An 18,804-nucleotide genomic window follows, 5' to 3' on the forward strand; every position below is an offset into this window, starting at 1 on the left:
ATACTTTCCTATTCTAGTAATTGTCCTTTAACTTTTTGTATATGTATATTACTGTATAGTCTTTAATGTTTAATATAGTCATATTGTCAATATTTTACTTTATAGCTTTTGGGTTTGAATGTTTTACTTCAGGGTAAGAAAAATGTTATTTTGCATTTTCTCCTAAAGGTTCTTAGATTTTACATATTGATTTTTAACTTACCTGAATATTTTTTGTATAATGTGTAAAATAGGGCTTTATATTTATTTTATTTCAGGTAGTAGTGGTCCATGCACTTTATTTGTTGAATAGGCCTTATTTTTCCCATTGATTTGAAATATCAATTTAATCATATATTACATTGTTAGATATATAAATTTGTTTCTAGAATGCTCATTTTATTTCATTGATATACTTGATTATTTCTGTGCTGGTGTCATGTTTTAAATGCTGAGACTTTATAATGGATTTTGATATTTAAAAAATAAATAAATAAATAAAATCTGTATGTTAAAAAACAAAGAAAGAAAGAAATGAGGAACTCCTCCCTTTTGTGAGAACATGGATGGAACTGGAGAAAATTATGGTAAATGAAATAAGCCAATTGGTGAAAGACAAATACCATATGGTCTCACCTACAAGAGGAATCTATTCAACAAAATAAACCACAGGCATGGAAACATGGAGAAGACTGAGAGCGACCAGAGGGGACAGGGAAGGAGGACAATGGTGGAGAAAACAAGAGGGGACTAGACAAAGAATATGTATGAATGACCCATGGACATGGACAACAGTGTGGGAACTGACTGCGGGAGCAAGAAGGGGAGGGGTGGGATGGGTGGAGGAGGGCAAACGGGGAATAACTGAGATAACTGTAATAGAAGAAACATGATTTAAAAAGAGAAGAAAAAGAAAAAAAGAATATAAATTAACAAACAAATAAAAGAGAAACTGAATCATAGATACAGAGAACGGACTGATAGTTGCCAGAGGGGAGAGGGGTTGGAGGACTGGGTGAAAAAGGTGAAGGGTTAAGAAGTACAGACTGGTAGTTACAAAACAGTCATGGGATATAAAAGACAGCATAGGAAATATAGTCAATAATACTGTAATAACTATGGATGGTGCCAGGTGGATACTGGAAATATCAGGGTGAACACTTTTTAAAGTATATGACTATCTAACCACTACTCTGCACACTTAAACCTAATACAAAATACTACTGAATATAAGCTATAATTGGGGGGAAAAAAAGAAAGCACATGAAAAACTCTTGGTAAAACGGAGACATTTAATAACTAAATGACTACTGAGAAAGTTGCCACTGCAAAGCACATAAATTCTAGCTATAAAATCCCAGAAAGATTCAGGAACTGGAGAGTTAAAAAAGAAAATTTAAAACCCCAAACACAAAAACGATCCAATCAAAAAATGGGCAAAGGACCTGGGCAGACGCTTTTCCAAGGAGGAGATACAGAGGGCCCAGAGGCATTTGAAAGGATGCTCAGCATCACTAGCCATCAGAGAAATGCAGATCAAAACCACCATGAGGTACCACCTCACACCGGTCAGAATGGCCATCATAAACAGATCCACAAACAACAGGTGCCGGCGAGGCTGTGGAGAAAAGGGAACCCTAGTCCACTGTTGGTGGGAATGCAGACTGGTGCAGCCACTGTGGAAAGCAGTGTGGAATTTCCTCAAAAAGCTGAAAACGGAACTGCCTTTTGATCCAGTGATTCCCCTGCTGGGGCTATACCCTAAGAATACCAAAACGCCAATTCAAAAGAACCTATGCACCCCAATGTTCATAGCAGCACAATTTACAATAGCCAAGTGTTGGAAGCAACCTAAATGCCCATCAGTAGAAGACTGAATCAGAAAGTTATGGTACATATACACAATGGAATACTATGCAGCAGAAAGAAAAAAAGTACTAAACTTCGCGACAGCATGGATGGAACTGGAGAGCGTTATGCTAAGCGAAATAAGCCAGGGGGCGAAAGACAAATACCATACAATCTCACCTATAAGTGGAACCTAACCAACAATACAAAGATGCAAGGAAAAGAAGACCAGCAACACTGAAAGGAAAAGAAATCAACAGAGACAAGAGGGAAGGAGGGAGCGGGGACGGGGAAAAGGAAGGGAAGGGGAAAGTCAAGGAACACATAAGGACTCATGGACAAAACCAAAGGGGAAGAGCTGAGGGAGGGAAGGAGGGAGGGGGCAAGGGAAATTGGTGGGGGGAGGCAGAGACAAATGTATTTGAAAAAATAAATTAAAATAAAATTAAAAAAAAAAAACAAACCCCAAACACAGGCAGGAGGCAGGGATTTGAGGCCTCTGTAATAAGCAGTTGTACCCCTGCCTCCTTCCCAATCCTACACAGCCAAGTCACCTATATTAAAATAGGAGGTTTATTCTATATAGAAATTGGACCAGAAAGGATCCAATTTGGGAGATACCACTGAAGACAGAAAAAGCATGATAAAGAGATTAAAAGATAATTAATGTACTGATGAGACACTCCCTCCTTCTCCTGAGACCCCTTCACATGCTTTAGCACCAAACACATGGTATCCAGGCATTTCTCTGCCTTCCTAGAAGGAGAGTCATAAACTTCTAACCAGAAAAACTGACGAGCCCCAAGGAAAAATACCAAAAGACACTATTAAATTCACGACCCTTAATTCTAAGTCTATGGCTTCACTCTAAGCCACAATAATACAGAATGACTTTAGCAGTCACTTTATTTCCCTGGAGCTTATCTTCCTTGGCTATAAAATAAAGGACTTGAACTGGATGACCTCTATGGTCCCTTTCAGTTCTATTTTCTGTGAATCTCAGTAGACCAGGAACTGGAAAGTAGTAAAAGGCCTCAATCAAATCCCTTAATTTTACAATTAAGTGAAAAACAGAATCAGAATACTTAACAAAAAGTTGAACAGCTATTTCTATGTACATTGCATAATTTGAGTCTCTTTTAAAGACTAGGATGATATTTGCAACAAAATTAACTCCCTCATAACATTCTATTTTGGAGGTAAAGTGCTTCAGTTAAACCATGGTGTATGAAATAGAGTACTGCACTAAGTTCTCAGTTCAGCTATTTCTTAGCTAAACGAACTTACTTAAACTCACTTCATCTATCCAGGACTTAGTTTCTGTCATCTGCAAAGGAAAGGATTTAGACAAGATGATTTCTGTAACGCCATTTATAGCTCAAAAAGTCTATAGCTGTATAAAATTCCCAGTCTTAATATATGAAATTCTTGCATGCATATAGCTAGCTCCTTTAAGAACTTTCCATGGGGAAAAAAAAAAAGATATTTCTGTACTGAGGCCGTGTCATTGTTTTGGTTATTTTAAAAGAAATGGGCTTTTTGTCATATATCTATAAAAGCAAAAAATTAGAAATAAGCTATTGTACCTGTTGGTGTTTAATATATTATCCATGCTATAAATATTATGAAATTAATGTAGAAACATGAAAAAAACTATATGTAATGCTAAGTGAAAACAGTAAAACACACAAATAGTCCATTTACTGTAAGTACAACCATATAAAATGTATATAAGTAAAAGGGAATATGTAAAACAAATTGTTTTACGGAAATAGCAGACATTTTAAAACATTTTTCTTTAATGTGGTCATATTGTCATTACAATAACAAAAATTTTCCTCTCAAAAAAAGTTTTTTAATACTTTCATTGTTTCCTGTGAATTTAAAAGTCTTTAGTCAAAATTCAAAACAGGGACAGACTCACAGATGGAGAGCAGGGTGACAACTAGTTGGGGGGAGTAGGGGACGGAGGGACTGAGCAAAAAAGAAAAAGGACTCGCGGACATGGACAACTGTGGTGATTGCTGGGGGGAGAGGGCATAAGGGAACTAAAAGGTAATGTAAAAAAAAATACAATAAATATATTTTTTAAAAAAGAAATTCAATACAAGTAGAATTTTAATATAAAGTTATTTCTAACAAAATTTTTAAAAAGTTCTCAACTTCAACTAATGAGCCACATATGTAAGATATTTGTTAACATTAAACAGTTGTACAATAAATAAATTTAGGTTGTCTCTGAGTTCACTGGCTGTTTATTTCTCTCAAAACCTCTTAAGTTTATAGGCTAAATGTCCAATATTTAAACAGTCACATTTGATTATATATGTATACCCAAATGAAATAAAACTATTCTTTGAAGCCGCAACTAATTCAAACAAATTAAAATGTTTTCAGAAACAGCAATAAAAAGTTTTTTTTAATTTAATTTTAAAATAAGCATTAAGGTAACTGAGGGACTCACCTAACTCCATAACAGAATCTTGTACATAGATAAAACCAGAAAAATAATCAAAACCATTAAAAAGATAAAGTAGTTTTCCACTTTACCTAAACACTGACAAATGATGTTAGTGGGCATCAAAAAGCAACAAACAGAAAAAGCAACAACATGTGAGCCCTGGGAGATGTCACTTTTATAGGAACTGAACTGTGAGAGAACACATGACCAGGAGAGCACCTGTTGTAGTTTCCGAGTTAACGTGCACACTCAACAAAACATCACCTCTGTCTCATACTATTTAACCTTTAACAAGTTAGTTAACTTATCTGAACTTCAGTTTCCCCACTTACAAAATAGGGACAATAATATCTTCTATCATATGTAAAATACTTTAGGCATGTGGCACTTGGTAGAATCAATAACTAATAGCTAGGAAGAGACAAAAACTACATTTTAACTCTAATGTAAATATATGTACATAGCTTTATTGAATCATCCTCAAATTCCTTTTTAATACCAACACAAAATTTTGTTTTAAATTCTATACAAAAGGAACTAAAGGATTTCTGCCCTAATTGTACAGCTTTTAAATTGCAACTTACTTTCATTCTGTAGGATGTTAATGGCATCATCCATAATACAGTCTGGTGAAAATCCTGCAGTCTTTGACAATAACCCCAATAATGATGCAATTTTCAGTCTCACAGATGGATCATTCTCCTGCAACAAAAGAAGCTATTGTTACCTTGATGCTCTACTCTCAGGTAGCCAACAAACAACATGGGAAACTAACATTTCAAAAGAGATTCAATGATCCAAGTATTCTAAGGCTTTCACCATATACAGTACTTCAGAGGAGAGAGCTTTCTTAATCAATATATTACACCCAAATACTGTATAGTAAATGGGATTCTTTTATGCCTTCCTCATGTCATTAACTTCTAACCAGAAATGTGCTTTTGGAATTAAAAGTAACTTTCCTCTCCTGTGCAGTTAGAAACGCGTTGCACCAACTTGCACTACTAACACTGCTAGCCCGGCCACCCAACAACGCTCCCAGCACCACCGCTCTTGCAGCTCCCGGAAATTGGGTGCTGCAGCTACCAATGCTTTCACCTGTTTTTTTGACCACCATATCCTCATCAGAAGTTTGGGGCAGGTAAGTAATCAACTGGGTCTAGCCCTTGCACTTAGGCTGTAGGTGCAAGCGAGATTAAGAAATGAGCAGTCAAGCCCTTTCAGTTTCAATATTAAGAGACGGTCTCTAATTTACACCAAGATTCCTATGGAGAGAAATTTCCCCCAAAGACAAAAAGAACCATGTCCTTTAGTTCATCCCCTGTTCTCAAGTATGTAGCACAACATTCCGAGTTCTCTAAGGAGATAACTAAGCACAACAAGGAGGCTTCAGCAGGGGAAGGCGCAATAGATATAAAGTCAGAAGACCTAGAATCCTGGCACCCACTTACCATGTATATATAACCTTGTGAAAGTCATTTTGAAATACCAGCTCAGCATAAATATAATGATTAAAATGGAAGACCCAAATCTAACTATATTGCAAAGGTCGAGCAAAAGATGACGGCAAGACTCCCATTCATGCCAAGGGCAAACTAGACAATTCAGACCAATCTTCTTGCTGAGGAAACTAGAAAAGTATATGGATGTCACAAAAAGAAAAACGTGTGCCCTGGCTGGGTGACTCAGTTGGTTGGAGTGTCATCCCGTACACCGAAAGGTTCCACGTTTGATCCTCAGTCAGGGCACATACCTAGATTGCAGGTTTGATCTCCAGTCTGGGCGCATACCAGAGGCAACAGATCAGTGTTTCTATCTCACATCAATGTCTTTCTCTCTCTCTACCTTCCTCTCTCTATAAAATCAATTTTTAAAAAATCCTCAGGTACAGATTTTAAAAAAAGAAAAAAAGTGTGTATGTGTGTGCATTTAAAAGTATTAGAAAACTAAAAGATAAATGAAGAATTAAAGAATGAGAATCATGCAAGGATGGTCACAGGACCAAGAAGATTCACTTAGAGTTTGGGGCTGCTTCTTGAAGTTCTGCCAACTGGGGGAGGTGAGGAGATGGATGGATGAGAGGCAAAGTAAGCAGTGCTTCTGACAGCCAGGTGAGGCCAAGGGAGCAACGACTACAGTGTAAGGCCGAAGGCAGGAGAGGAAGCAGGGGCAGCCTAATAAAGCTCATTGTATCCTAAAGGATACAATAGTATGAGTAAGAATGAAATAGAAATACACAGACTTTGGTAGGGACTGCAACTCAGCTTTGAATCATCTCAATGCCTGAAATAAGGTTTTCCTACAGCAAAGGAAACTATCAACAAAACAAAAGACAACCTACTGAATGGAAGAAGATGCTTACCAAATGATACATCTGATAGGGGTTAATATCCAAAATTTATAAAGAACAGACACTACTCAACACCAAAAAAAACAAACAATCCAAATAAAATATGGGCAGAGGACCTGAATAGACACTCTCCAGATAGGACATAGAGATGGCCAATAGATGTATGAAAACATGCTCAACATCACTAATCATCAGAGAAATGCAAATTAAAACCACAATGAGATGCTACCTCACACCTGTCAGAATGGCCATCTTCAATAAATCAACAAACAAGTGTTGGTGAGGATGCAGAGAAAAGGGAAACCTTATGCACTGTTGGTGGGACTGCAAATTGGTGCAGCCACTGTGGAAAACAATATGGAGGTTCCCAAAAAAACTAGAAATTGAACTACTCTATGACTTAGCAATCCTACTTCTGGGTATCGATCTTTTCAAAACTAATTTGAAAAGATGTACACACTCCTATGTTCTCTGCAGCATTATTTACAATAGCTAAGATATAGAAGTAACCCAAGTGTCCACTAACAGACAAATGGATAAAGAAAAAAATGTGTGTGTGTGTGTGTGTGTGTGTGTGTGAGAGAGAGAGAGAGAGAGAGAGAGAGAGAGAGAGAGAGAGAAAGAGAGGGAGATACTTAGCCATAAAATCTTGAATGAAATCTTGTCATTTGCAACCACATGGATGGACCTAGGGAGTGTGAAATAAATCAAACAGAGAAGGCAAATACTGTATGACCTCCTTTATATGTGGAATCTGGAAGTAAAAAAAGAACTCAGAAAAAGAGATCAGACTTGTGATTATCAGAGGTGGAGTGCAGGAGGAAGAAAAACTGAAGGAATGTGGTCAAAAGGTACAAACTTCCAGTTATAAAATAAATAAATACTAGGGATATATTATACAGCATGATGACTATAGTTAACACTGCTATATGATACATAGGAAAGTTGTTAAGAAGGTAAATCCTGTGAGTTCTCATCACAATGAGAAATTTTTTCTTTTTACAGTATATGAGATGATGAATATTAGCTAAATCTATAATGGTAATCATTTCACTATATATGTAAATCAAACCATCATTCTTATGCCTTAATCTTATATAGTGATGTATGTCAATTCTTTCTCAAAACTGGGAAAAAAATAAAGAATAAAATCTCCTAGACCAAAAAACAGAGAATTAAAGTATACAATTACACTCACATGTAAGTCAGGAAGGTGGATAAATGGAGTTAAAGTGTTTGTATTGTCCAAAATGGTAAAAGTACCATATAATATTCGATTTCGGTAAGTCAAGAATTCATGCTATTATATCTAGGTTAATCAGTAAAAGAAGTGTAAAAAGATATATAACTTCCAAGCTAGTAAAGGGGGATTGAGGAGAGAAGTTAAAATAGAATCAATCCAAAGGATTGCAAGAAACAAGAGGAAGAAAAGAACATTGAGTAGGTAGACAAAAAGAAAGCTTTTAATAAAAGGGTATATTTAAACTCACATATATCAATAACTACATTAAATATAATAAAGTAAATACACCAATTAAAAAATAAAAACCAGCCCTGGCTGGTGTGGCTCAGTGGATTGAGTGCCAGCCTGCAATCCAAAAGGTTGTAGGTTCAATTCCCAGTCAGGGCACATGCCTGGGTTGCAGGCCAGGTCCCCAGTTGATGGCATGCCAAAAGCAACCGATCAATGTTTCTCTCCCTTTCTCCCTCCCTCCCCCTCTCTCTAAAAATAAATAAAATCTTTCTAAAATTTTAAAAACCTGTCAGATTAGATTTTTTAAAAAAACTACATCTCCACATAGTTCATGTCTGAAACAAAACACTATCAAAAAGGTGAAAATAAAAGGCATAACTAGGCATACAATGCAAACTTTAATCAAAAGAGAGCTGATATCATTACAGTATTATTAGACAAAGCCATTATTTGCTCATATAATTGCTTGTTAAAAATCCAAAATCTACATATAATTTATTAAAATTGTTACGCGAGCTTAGCAAAGTTGTTAGATATAAGATTACTAATTAAAAATCAATTGTATCTCTAAATATTGGCTATATACTGTAATAAAATAAAAATTTTTAAATATATTATTTACAATAACATTAAACATTAAGTACCTGGGAATAACAGAAAGATGTACAAAACCTCTATGCAAAAAACTATAAAATAGCATTAAAATAATAGGAATGTACCATGTTCGTGGATTGAAGACTCAAAATTATAAAATGTCAATCCCCAAACCTTCTCTGAACTACAAAGTTAATGAAATCAAAATCAAAATCCTAACGAGACTTTTTTGTTTCGAGGCTGAATTTTACAAGCTGATTTTAAAATTTATAAAGAAATGAAAATATCAAGAGTAACCAAAATATTCTTAAAAAAGAACAAGGTGGAAGGACATATCCTACCACACGTCTAATTTATTATAATGTTACGCTAAGACAGCATGGAATTGGCATAAGAAGAGACAAAGTTCTGAAACATACCTACCATACCTGGACAGCTGATTGACAACTAAGGTGATACCGCAGAGCATAAAAGGTGCCTGTATTTATATGTACCCAAGCAACGTACACACAAATCAATTACAAAGTTTCCAGTAATAATGTAGCAAACTGTCCTAATAAGCTCAGAACAGCCAAACCCTTTTATATCATACAAGAAAAGCACAAAACATAAATTAAAAGACTGTCATATTGGTCCACATTAAGAACCTCTTTTCATCAAAATATAACATTAAGGAACTGGAAAAGGAGAAGATATTTATAGCACATACAATCATTAAATAACTTGTAGCTATAATGTCTAATCACTGTGTGGTACACCTAAAGCTTATATAATATTATATGTAAATTATAATTTTTTAAAAATTATTATCCAAACTCAAGGAAAAAAAGAACTTGTACCCTGTACTCATATAAAGAATTCACACAAAGCAACAAGAAGAAGTAATAATGAACCCTAAAACAGGAAAGAGACATAAAAAAGGCATTACCCAAAAGGATATACAATGGCCAATTAAACATATTAAAGTTGCTCCACTTCATTTGTAATCTAAGGAATACAAATTAAGGCCATAATGATACACTACACATCCATAGGAACTGTCAAAATAAAAAAAGATAGACAATTCTATCTGTTGACAAGTATGTGGGGCAATGAGAGTCCTCACACGGTGCTAACAGGAGCATAAACTGGTACAACCACTTTGGAAAGTACTTGGCTCAGTAATTCTACTGCAGGGTATGTACTACACAGAAATGCAAGCCATGTACACTAAGAGGCCTGTACAAAAATGTTCATGAAAGTATTTCTTACAGTTAAAAACTGGACACAGCCTGAATATCCATCAGTAATAGGATAGAAAAATAAATTATGGTATATTCATACAATGAAATCTTATACTGTGGTGAAAATGAATGAACTATAGCTACAGTCAACAATGTGAATGATTCTCACAAACAGGATTTTGAGCAAAAACCACACATGAAAAGATACATACTGTATTCTCTAATTCTATGATTTAAAAAAAAAAAAAGACAAGTAAATTGTTGTTTGGGGGATACAGATTTAAATGATAAAAATAAACAAATACATAAATAAATAAATAGAAGAAAGGATGTTATTACCCTAATTATGAGTTTGAGGGTGTGCCTGTGGTAAGCCTATGGGTTACATGCTATGTTCATGTTGTGGTAAATCAAAATGCTATATGAGGTTTTTCTATGTATTCTTTTCTTTGTGTCATATTTCATAAATTTTATAAGTTTTAAAAATATGATAATTACTTGGACTACTGAGGTAAGAGGAGAAACAGAGGGGTAGATGGACTCAAGAGTTATACAGAAAACAAAATCTACAAGACTTGGTAAGAGAGAAAACATAGGAGGAGGAAAGGGTGAAGGTGGTACAAAGAATCTTTCTCAAGTTTCTGATTTAAGAGTCTCTATTAATGGTGGTGCCATTTCCTGTGATAAGGTAAACTAGAGAATGAAGGGAGATACTGAATTCAGTTTTAAATAGAGATAAAAGCCGATTCTTTTATTGACTTCAAATCATTGACATAACATCACAGAATCAACTAATTGTCTTTCACAGACAATGGACTAGTCAAATACGCTAATCCTGCAGTGAGAGGAGAAAGGAGAAGAGCTAGGTAGCCTTTCAATGGTCAAGAATGAAGTCCCAGACCTCCAAACACAAGTGAGCTGCAGGGAAAGCAGAGTAGTATGTAAGCTTAGCAAATAAAAGGGAGACAAGAAGGAAAGAATGAGAATAAAAGGAATATAAGAGTATGTATAAGGGGGACAAATGGTAATGAAAAACATACAATAAAAAATAAAAATTAAAAAAAAAGAATACAAACGTTTCTAACCTAGTAACATTCTTTATTCATCTGGATACTTTACTCAAGTTCTCCTACTTTCTCAAATAACCTGCCCCCTGCCCCAGTACCCCCTTCTACTAAAAAACATAAATCACCTCCTTCACACCTATGCTTAAACTGCCCCTAGGGAAACCCTCTCTAATAACTGCCCTTCTCACCATTAAAACTGTCCTGCTTCAGGCTTTCATCACCTTGCTTCAGACTTATGAGTCTGCTATTTGGTCACTCTAACTTCTGTCTTGCCCCCAGCCAATTCCACCATCCTCCATTCTGTACTCAGAGTGACATGTTTAGAACAAAACCCACAAGACATAACATAAGACCCTTCAGGATCAGACCCCTTTCAATTTTTCCAGTCTTACCTTTTAAAGAGCTCTCAACCTAAAATCTACACCAGCCAAACTACTTGCATGTCTTCTTATGTTACGTGCTATTTCACATCACCATGCCTTTGCTAGCAAATGCTCCTTCTCTCTAAAATGCCTTTCCTCCTGTTTTCCAGCTGGCCAAAATCTGTTTATTAAGCCTCACTACTACTATATAATGACTTCCTAGACCCACACTCCCAGGTAGAAATGATAACCCTCTTCGAGGTCACATCATAACCTTTTCCAGATTTCAGAGTACCTATAACACTGTATTGTTATTATCAATTTATTGTTATCCACTTATTGTCTTATCTACCCAACTAAACTCAGATCAGGGATCATCTATTCATTTCTGTATCACCAATATGAAGCACAAGTCCTAGCACAGAGTTAATATTCAAAGCATTTTGAGTGAATTAAAACAATGAACAAATTAGTAACTTTAGCCCTTACTATCTATACGCTACATATATTATTTGGTCTACCAACTATACTTTTAGGCCCTAAGGAACAAGGAACATGTTTCAGAGTTCTACATCCTCCACAGCAATTAGCACAGTAGTGTAAGTGAAGAACCTCTCATTGTTCAGATACTGCTGTCTGACCTCAGAAAGACTTGGAGAAGACAAGCAGAAGCCAAAATAATTTATCTACTAAAATACCAGGTACCACATTTCTGATTGTCAAGTTAAAAAATGACAACAGCCCTGGCCAGGTGGCTCAGCTGGCTGGAGCACCATCCTGTACACCAAAAGATTGCAGGTTGAATTCCCCAGTCAGAGCACATACCTAGGTTGTGGGTTCAATCCTCAGTCAGCGTGCATAAGGAGGCAACCAATTGATGTCTTTCTGTCTGTCTGCCTGTCTCTCTCCCTTCCCCTCCCTCCTCTCTCTCAAAAATCAATAAATACATCCTCAGGAGAAGATTAAAAGTAAATAAATAAATGACAACAGCCAATACAACAATAGCTGTCCAGTGTAAATGAATCAAAATTATACATATTTTTTGTCATATAGGCAAAGAATATACTTTTTGGTGTGCTGCAGAATTTTAGTAATTAGTTTATGTGTGCCGTGAGATGAAAAAGTTTGAAAATCACCAAGCTAGACTACTGTAAGCAGCATGACCTAGTTAGTAAAGAGCGTGGGTTCTGACATCAGATCACCTGAATTCAATTTTTTTAGACATGATAATGGTTTTGTGATTGTTTTAAGTCTTTATCATTCAGAGATATACACTGAAATTTATGAATAAAATTATAAAGATGCCAAGGATTTGCTTCCATAAGAATCTGATGGCAAGGGTCAGAGCAGAGGAAGTGGAAGTAGATGATGGGAATGAAACAAGTTTGGCCATAAAATGATAATTATTAAAGCTGGGTAATGAGTACATGGGAATCAAACTATTTCATGTGTGTGTGTGTCTGTACCTGAAATGTTCCATAACCAAAAGCTGGGGGTGGGGGGCGGGGTGGGAACAATCCACATTCAAATCCAAACTCTCCATTCACTTATCTTGGTGCCCCTGGATACTAAACTGCTCTAAGCCTAGTTCCTAATCTCCTTTAGAAGGAGATTTCTAAACTCTAACAAGCTATATAAATGTTAACTCCTCTTAGAAGTATTATTACAGATGATTATTGGTAACAAGAGTTATATTATTACATAGTAATAATAATACGTAGATATTGCTTTCAAAAGTGGGGAATGACTAAAAATAGATCACTTAGAGACTGAAAACTTCTTGAGAGCAGAATCCTAATTGCATTCATGTAAAACATGAAGGAAACATTTATTAAGCCCCTACGCTGTTCTACCTTGCTAGCCACTCAGACAGTAATTAATAGATTTGTAGTCTCTGAATTTAGGGACTCAAAGTCTGAAGGAAATAGACACACGTGACAAACAATGGCAATACCAAGAGCTAACAAATGTGCTGACAGGACACTGTCCACTGCCCTGAATAATGCCTGATATATATAATAAGCATATTTTTAAATGAGTAAAAAGCGTCATAAAAGCATTTATTCAACAAACATGTTTTTACCACACACTGTTTAAAAAACAAACAAAAATGCTGCTCAAGAGCAGCTTACATTCTAGTATGGAGAAACAGGTAAGAAAAAAATAAATGAGAAAATTATACAGACTATTAGAGGATGGTAAATGTCAATGGACAAAACAAAAATCAATGAAAGGGGTGAGGAAGTGCAGGGAGTAGGCGAGGCAGTTTCAATTTCAAATAAAGGGATAAAGGAAAGCCTTAATGAAAAAGTGGCATTTGAGCAAAGACTTGCATGAAATGTGGGAAGCAGATAAATGAACACCTAAGAGAAATGTTCCAGGCAGAAGAAAAGTATAAAGACTCTGAGGAAAGAATATGGTTGGCACAGAAAATGGCAGACCAGATTAGAAGGCAATGGCAGGAAGATGTTCTAAGCTGAGGGAACAGCATGTGAAAAGACTGATTTCTGAAAACGTTTTTGGTCTTTGAAAAACTGCAAGTATTTTGACTGAGCTAGAATATTATATGTGTAAAGAAAATGACCTTTTGATGTTAGACATAAAAGATTTAAATAAAAATAGTTTGTGAAAGAGAAACAGAAGGGGAAAAGATAAGAAGCTTTTGCTAGGTAGAACTCAAGACATTATTTACATCCTGACTGATGCAGAATGAAGTACAAATTATCTATAAAGTATTCTTAAACATCTCAAAGATATGCTTAACCTGAATCTAACAATCAGATCTAACTTCCAGTTCATAGTTAATACAAGGGATAGAGAAGGAAGTTAACCCCCATGGAAGGAAACAAATTCAGAAAACAAGACATTTTACGAAACAACCGACCGAGCTTCTTCTACAGGTCAATGTCATGAAAATAAAAAAAATTGTCCTAGATTTTAAAAAGAGCAAATGCCATGTATGGACACTATTTGCATTGTGATATGAACAAATCAACTATAAAAATATATTTTGGGAAAACTAAAGAAATATGAATATGGACTAGTTAATGGCATTAAATAATTATTTAGTTTTACTTGATGTGATTAGGTGGTTATGGTTTGTTTTTCTTAAGTCCCTTTTTTAGAGATTTTACTGAATTATTTAAGGAAAACTATTATGATACTTTTAAAAATAAAAACCAGCCCTGGCCAGTGTGGTTCAGTGGGTTGGAGCATCATCCTGTAGAGTGAAAAGCTGTGGGTTCAATCCCCAGGCAGGGCACATATGAGAAGGCAACCAATTGATGTTTCTCTCTCACACTGATGTTTCTCTCTTTTTCTCTTTCTCCCTCTTCCCTCCCCTCCCCCTTCCTCTCTCTCTAAAAGCAGTGAAAATGTCCTTGGATAAGTATTTTTAAAAAAACTTCAGAAAAACAAATAAAGGGATCAAATTTGGCAAAATATTCATAACAGTTTAATCCCAGAGACGGGTATTTCACCTGTGGATTGGCAGGAAAGCCCTGGAGGCGGAAGTATCAGTGTAGAGTACTTCTCAGTGACGACCTAGGCTGCTGAGTTCTATGGTAAAGGAAGGGGTAATCCGGAGAAGCAAACAGAAACACCTATCTCAACCAAAGGTTCTAAATACTATAAACTTCTGAGGATAGGATTTGGATCTTTTTTATCTCTATCCACAGTGACTAGTACATGGAAGGTACTCAGCAAAAATTGCTGAATGAATCTTTTCTTCTTACTTACTTTACAATATTAATCCTTCCTGCAGACATGATACAACTCTTATACACATTCCCAGCAGGTAGGTCTACAAGACCATCTTACCTTATAATAATGTTCCAAGAGAATTCTGACTACTCCCTCCACACTTTCTGCTTCAACTGGCTTCCGGGCAAACTGAAGTAGGTACTGTAAAGCATCTGCTGGAGAGGTAGCTTTACACAGATCTATGTGGAGTGCTGCAGATTTACTTGGTTTTGTTAGCCGGAGTTTCTTAGTAGCAACTTCCTCCTGTTGTTGCTGCAAAGGGGTAAGAAAGTTAAGACCTGAAAACACAGAGCCTACAAATTTTACTTCCCCTCATTTGATGGAAATAATTTTTCCTTATACCAAATAATGTACTTAAGTAATAGACCTAGCCTTAAGACAAAGCAGTATTATGAACTGGAAAAAGAGCACTGGATTGGACACAAGTCTATGAGTCCCAGCTTGCTTTTCACTAACTCCTACAACTTCGGGCAGGTCATTTAATTTTTCCAAGTCTCCATTTCTTTCTCTTTAAAGTAAGTTCACTAACATTTTGTTCTCCTTATCATGGCATGTTAAAAAAAAAACAGGGGCTTTGAAATCAGAGGAATACTGGTTCAGTAAATACTTACCCATTTCCATCCTATTCTGCATATGTTCAGTCTTCAGTGTTATCTAGGGTGCAGTTAGGTCAAAAGCTGAGAAAGGTTTTTTCCCATAGAGAATATATGAAGAGGGGGACAAACCAACATCTGCAATCGATCAACCATCAATAACATTTTAGTGAGCCAGGCACTAGGGTCTATCCAGGGGACACAGAAATGAACCAGATGTTATCTCTGCCTTCAAAGAGCCCAGACTGGTGGGAAGATACATACATTGGTAATTACAGTAGCACTGAGTGATAGGTACAAACAGATGAGTATGACAGAGTGCCATAGAAGCAGGGAAGGAAGGGACTAAACTCTTGCGACGGTTTCAATTGGATCTTAAAGCAAAAATATAAGTCCAGCCCTGGCTGGTGTAGCAGTGGATTGAGCACAGGCCTGCAAACCAAAGGGTTGCTGGTTCAATTCCCAGTGTACTGCGCATGCCTGGGTCGCGGGCCAGGTCCCCAGTAGGGGGCGCACAAGAGGCAACCACACACAGATGTTTCCCTCCTTTCTCCCTTCCCCTTTGTCTAAAAATAAATAAATATTTAAATATATATATCTATATCTATCTCCATCCGCTGGGTGGAGAAGAAAAAGAAAGGGAAGAATGACATCCATTCTATGTAAAAAAGACAATAGGTACAAAAGTTTGGAGATATGCAAACATACGGCATGCTGGAAGAAGGGTGAGTATTTCTGAAAAGTGGGAACAAAGAATGTTGGAAAGAAAGTGACACTGCACAACAACATGAATGTGCTTAATGCCAATGAACTGGTTAAAAATGGTTAAAATGATAAATTTTATGTTATGCATATTCTACCACAATTTTAAAAAATGGGCAAGGGAAACAGAGCCACAAAATCCCAGAAAGAAAAAAATGTCGAAGTTAAATCTCAGTCAAAGTTATTTTAAAAACAAAAACAAGAATAAGGAGTAGGCTAACTTGCCTACAGACAATGGGAATGTGCTACAAAGATGTGTCCACAAAACAAAATAAATAAATAATACATACATACATAAAGTGACACAGCTGGAAGGAATACTGCCAAATCATGAAAGTCTAGGAAGTTTGGCTAGGCAATTTTTATAAAAAGGAGGCATAGCAAAAGAGGAAGGCTTAATTTGTCAGTACAATTATCTCTCTGCAGTATAAATCACATATACGCTGTTCTCTCTCTCACTAGCCGGTGCGCTTCTAAACGACAGGGACTCTAAGGTGTGCTGGACATTGTTGCTCCACAACTTTTACTAACCTGATGCTTCGTAACCACTCATTCAATCAATAAACTCTTGTTAAAGGAATGAATAAAATGTTTAAGGATCAGTTTCCCGCTGGGTGGTGTGAGTCTTGCTACTCTACAAGTAGAAGGATCTGAGGGTGGTTTATGGTTCTAGGGATGCTGCAGATCGATCCACTGGCATCAAGTGGAGGCTTGTCAGAAATACAGATTACTGCCTCACCTCCCCCGCCGGACTTAGAGAGAATCCACATTTTAATAAGATCCTCAGCTGATTAGTTTACACACAAAGTCTGTGACGTACAACACAATGGATGACTTGGGATCAATCTCTACTTCAGCGACATCGACAAGGAGACCTATATGAGAATCACTGACTGCTCCGACAAAGGCTGAGCCCACCAGTCCTTAAAACAACTCCTTCCTAGGTGAGCTGTTCCACCAATAGAGAGTTCCAGCCTTGTGAAGATTGTGCCCCTCGCTTGCTTTGACTAGGTCTTGAGGATTTCAACATACTTCTCTTCCAACCCCTTGGAGCTTTGCATACAGCCAACTAGTCCCAGGGAATTTTCTTTGTAACGGAGGTGGGCGGGCTTTTAGGGGGCGAGGCTCCGCCACTAATTGATTCTACGTCCTTGTACCCCTCAAGAAACTTCTAAGTCCACATCTGTAAAGCAAGAATGCGAATGCAACCTGAATAAGATAATGGATAAGATACTTTCATAAATTGTAAAGCATTTTTGTTGCTGCTAATAATTTTTTAAGTGCCAGACTACACACACTAGTTAACCGTAATGACAACAGTAGCTGCAAAAGAACACGCCCACTAAAGTGTGTGTAATCTCGAAGAGCCTATCAAAGTAGTCGGTGCTCAACTCAAGTTCGTGGCGCCAGTTCTGGAAAAGTGCCTGGAGCGTGGACAACCTTCCCCTCCCAACGACCGATCCCGGGACCTTTCTTTCCGGAGCTTACCTGAACTACCTTGGTGAATTCCTCGTACACTCGCTTCTTAAGGTGTGCCGCCATGGCTCCTCACGGACCCTCTCAGCTTCCGTACTTGAGGAAGGAGGCGGGGGCTGGTGGTAGGGTAAAGGAACCCGGAAAACTAGTTGAGGCGGGACGAACCGGCCACCGTCCCACAAGGCAGTGGAATACCAGGAAAGACAGGCCGCTTCCGGCTGCTCGACTGCTCCACCGCGGTAAAACTGGATTTGGCAGCCTACTCCTTGAGCGCCGGGGAACTGGAAAAGAGAGCGTAGCGCGAAGGGGGCGGAGCCTGTGGAAACGGGAGAACCAATGGAAGCTTTCGGAGACTTGCCGCTGGTCTTAGCTCTATCTAGGGGCTGGCGCAGAACAGAGCGGAGGGAGGAAGGAAGCACGAGGTAAAGGGCAGAGGCGGGGCGAGCCAGAGCAAGAAGCAAAACCCGGAGTTGCGTAACGATTTTTATTACCAAGATAACAGAAAGAGGACGGGCTGACGTTCCCGTCATCCTTTGCTGTTCACTGTGTGTGTTGCTTGTGTTTCCCTGAGCTGTCCTTTTGAGCAGTCTGCGCCACCCTTCCCCAGGCCTGAGGTGCATTTTCCTGCCTCTTCACTCTAATTTTCAAAAGCTATCCATCATTTAAGGAATCAGCCCCTCCTCTGATAGCTGTGGTAGAGTGGAAAGAATCCTCAGACCAAGGGCAATACAAGTGGCACTTTATAAAAAGTAGCCTTAACTACAAATGGGCTCAAAACACCTGACAAGTGTAGTGACAATAGAATGAAATAGTGCAAAAACAGTATCCAGACTGAATGAAGTGTAGTTCACAT

The 18,804-nt window shown here is 37.3% G+C and overlaps 1 protein-coding gene across 1 annotated transcript in view; it reads right to left on the minus strand.

The window, feature by feature from the left end:
• The window catches only part of INTS4 (integrator complex subunit 4), a 100,577-nt gene extending 82,298 nt beyond the window's left edge, over positions 1-18,279 (minus strand). Inside the window, exons 1-3 of the mRNA XM_054576317.1 lie at positions 17,964-18,279; positions 15,178-15,372; positions 4,873-4,990 (exon numbers count right to left, since the gene is read on the minus strand). Coding sequence (XP_054432292.1) covers positions 4,873-4,990; positions 15,178-15,372; positions 17,964-18,017 — 367 coding nt within the window. The 5' untranslated portion in view covers positions 18,018-18,279. The remainder of the gene's footprint in view (positions 1-4,872; positions 4,991-15,177; positions 15,373-17,963) is intronic.
• Between the last annotated feature and the right edge of the window lie 525 nt (positions 18,280-18,804).

The sequence above is a fragment of the Pteronotus mesoamericanus genome, unplaced genomic scaffold, assembly GCF_021234165.1.
Source record: "Pteronotus mesoamericanus isolate MK-2021 breed Mesoamerican mustached bat unplaced genomic scaffold, CSHL_Meso_final contig_33, whole genome shotgun sequence".
Taxonomy (NCBI): Eukaryota; Metazoa; Chordata; class Mammalia; order Chiroptera; family Mormoopidae; genus Pteronotus; species Pteronotus mesoamericanus.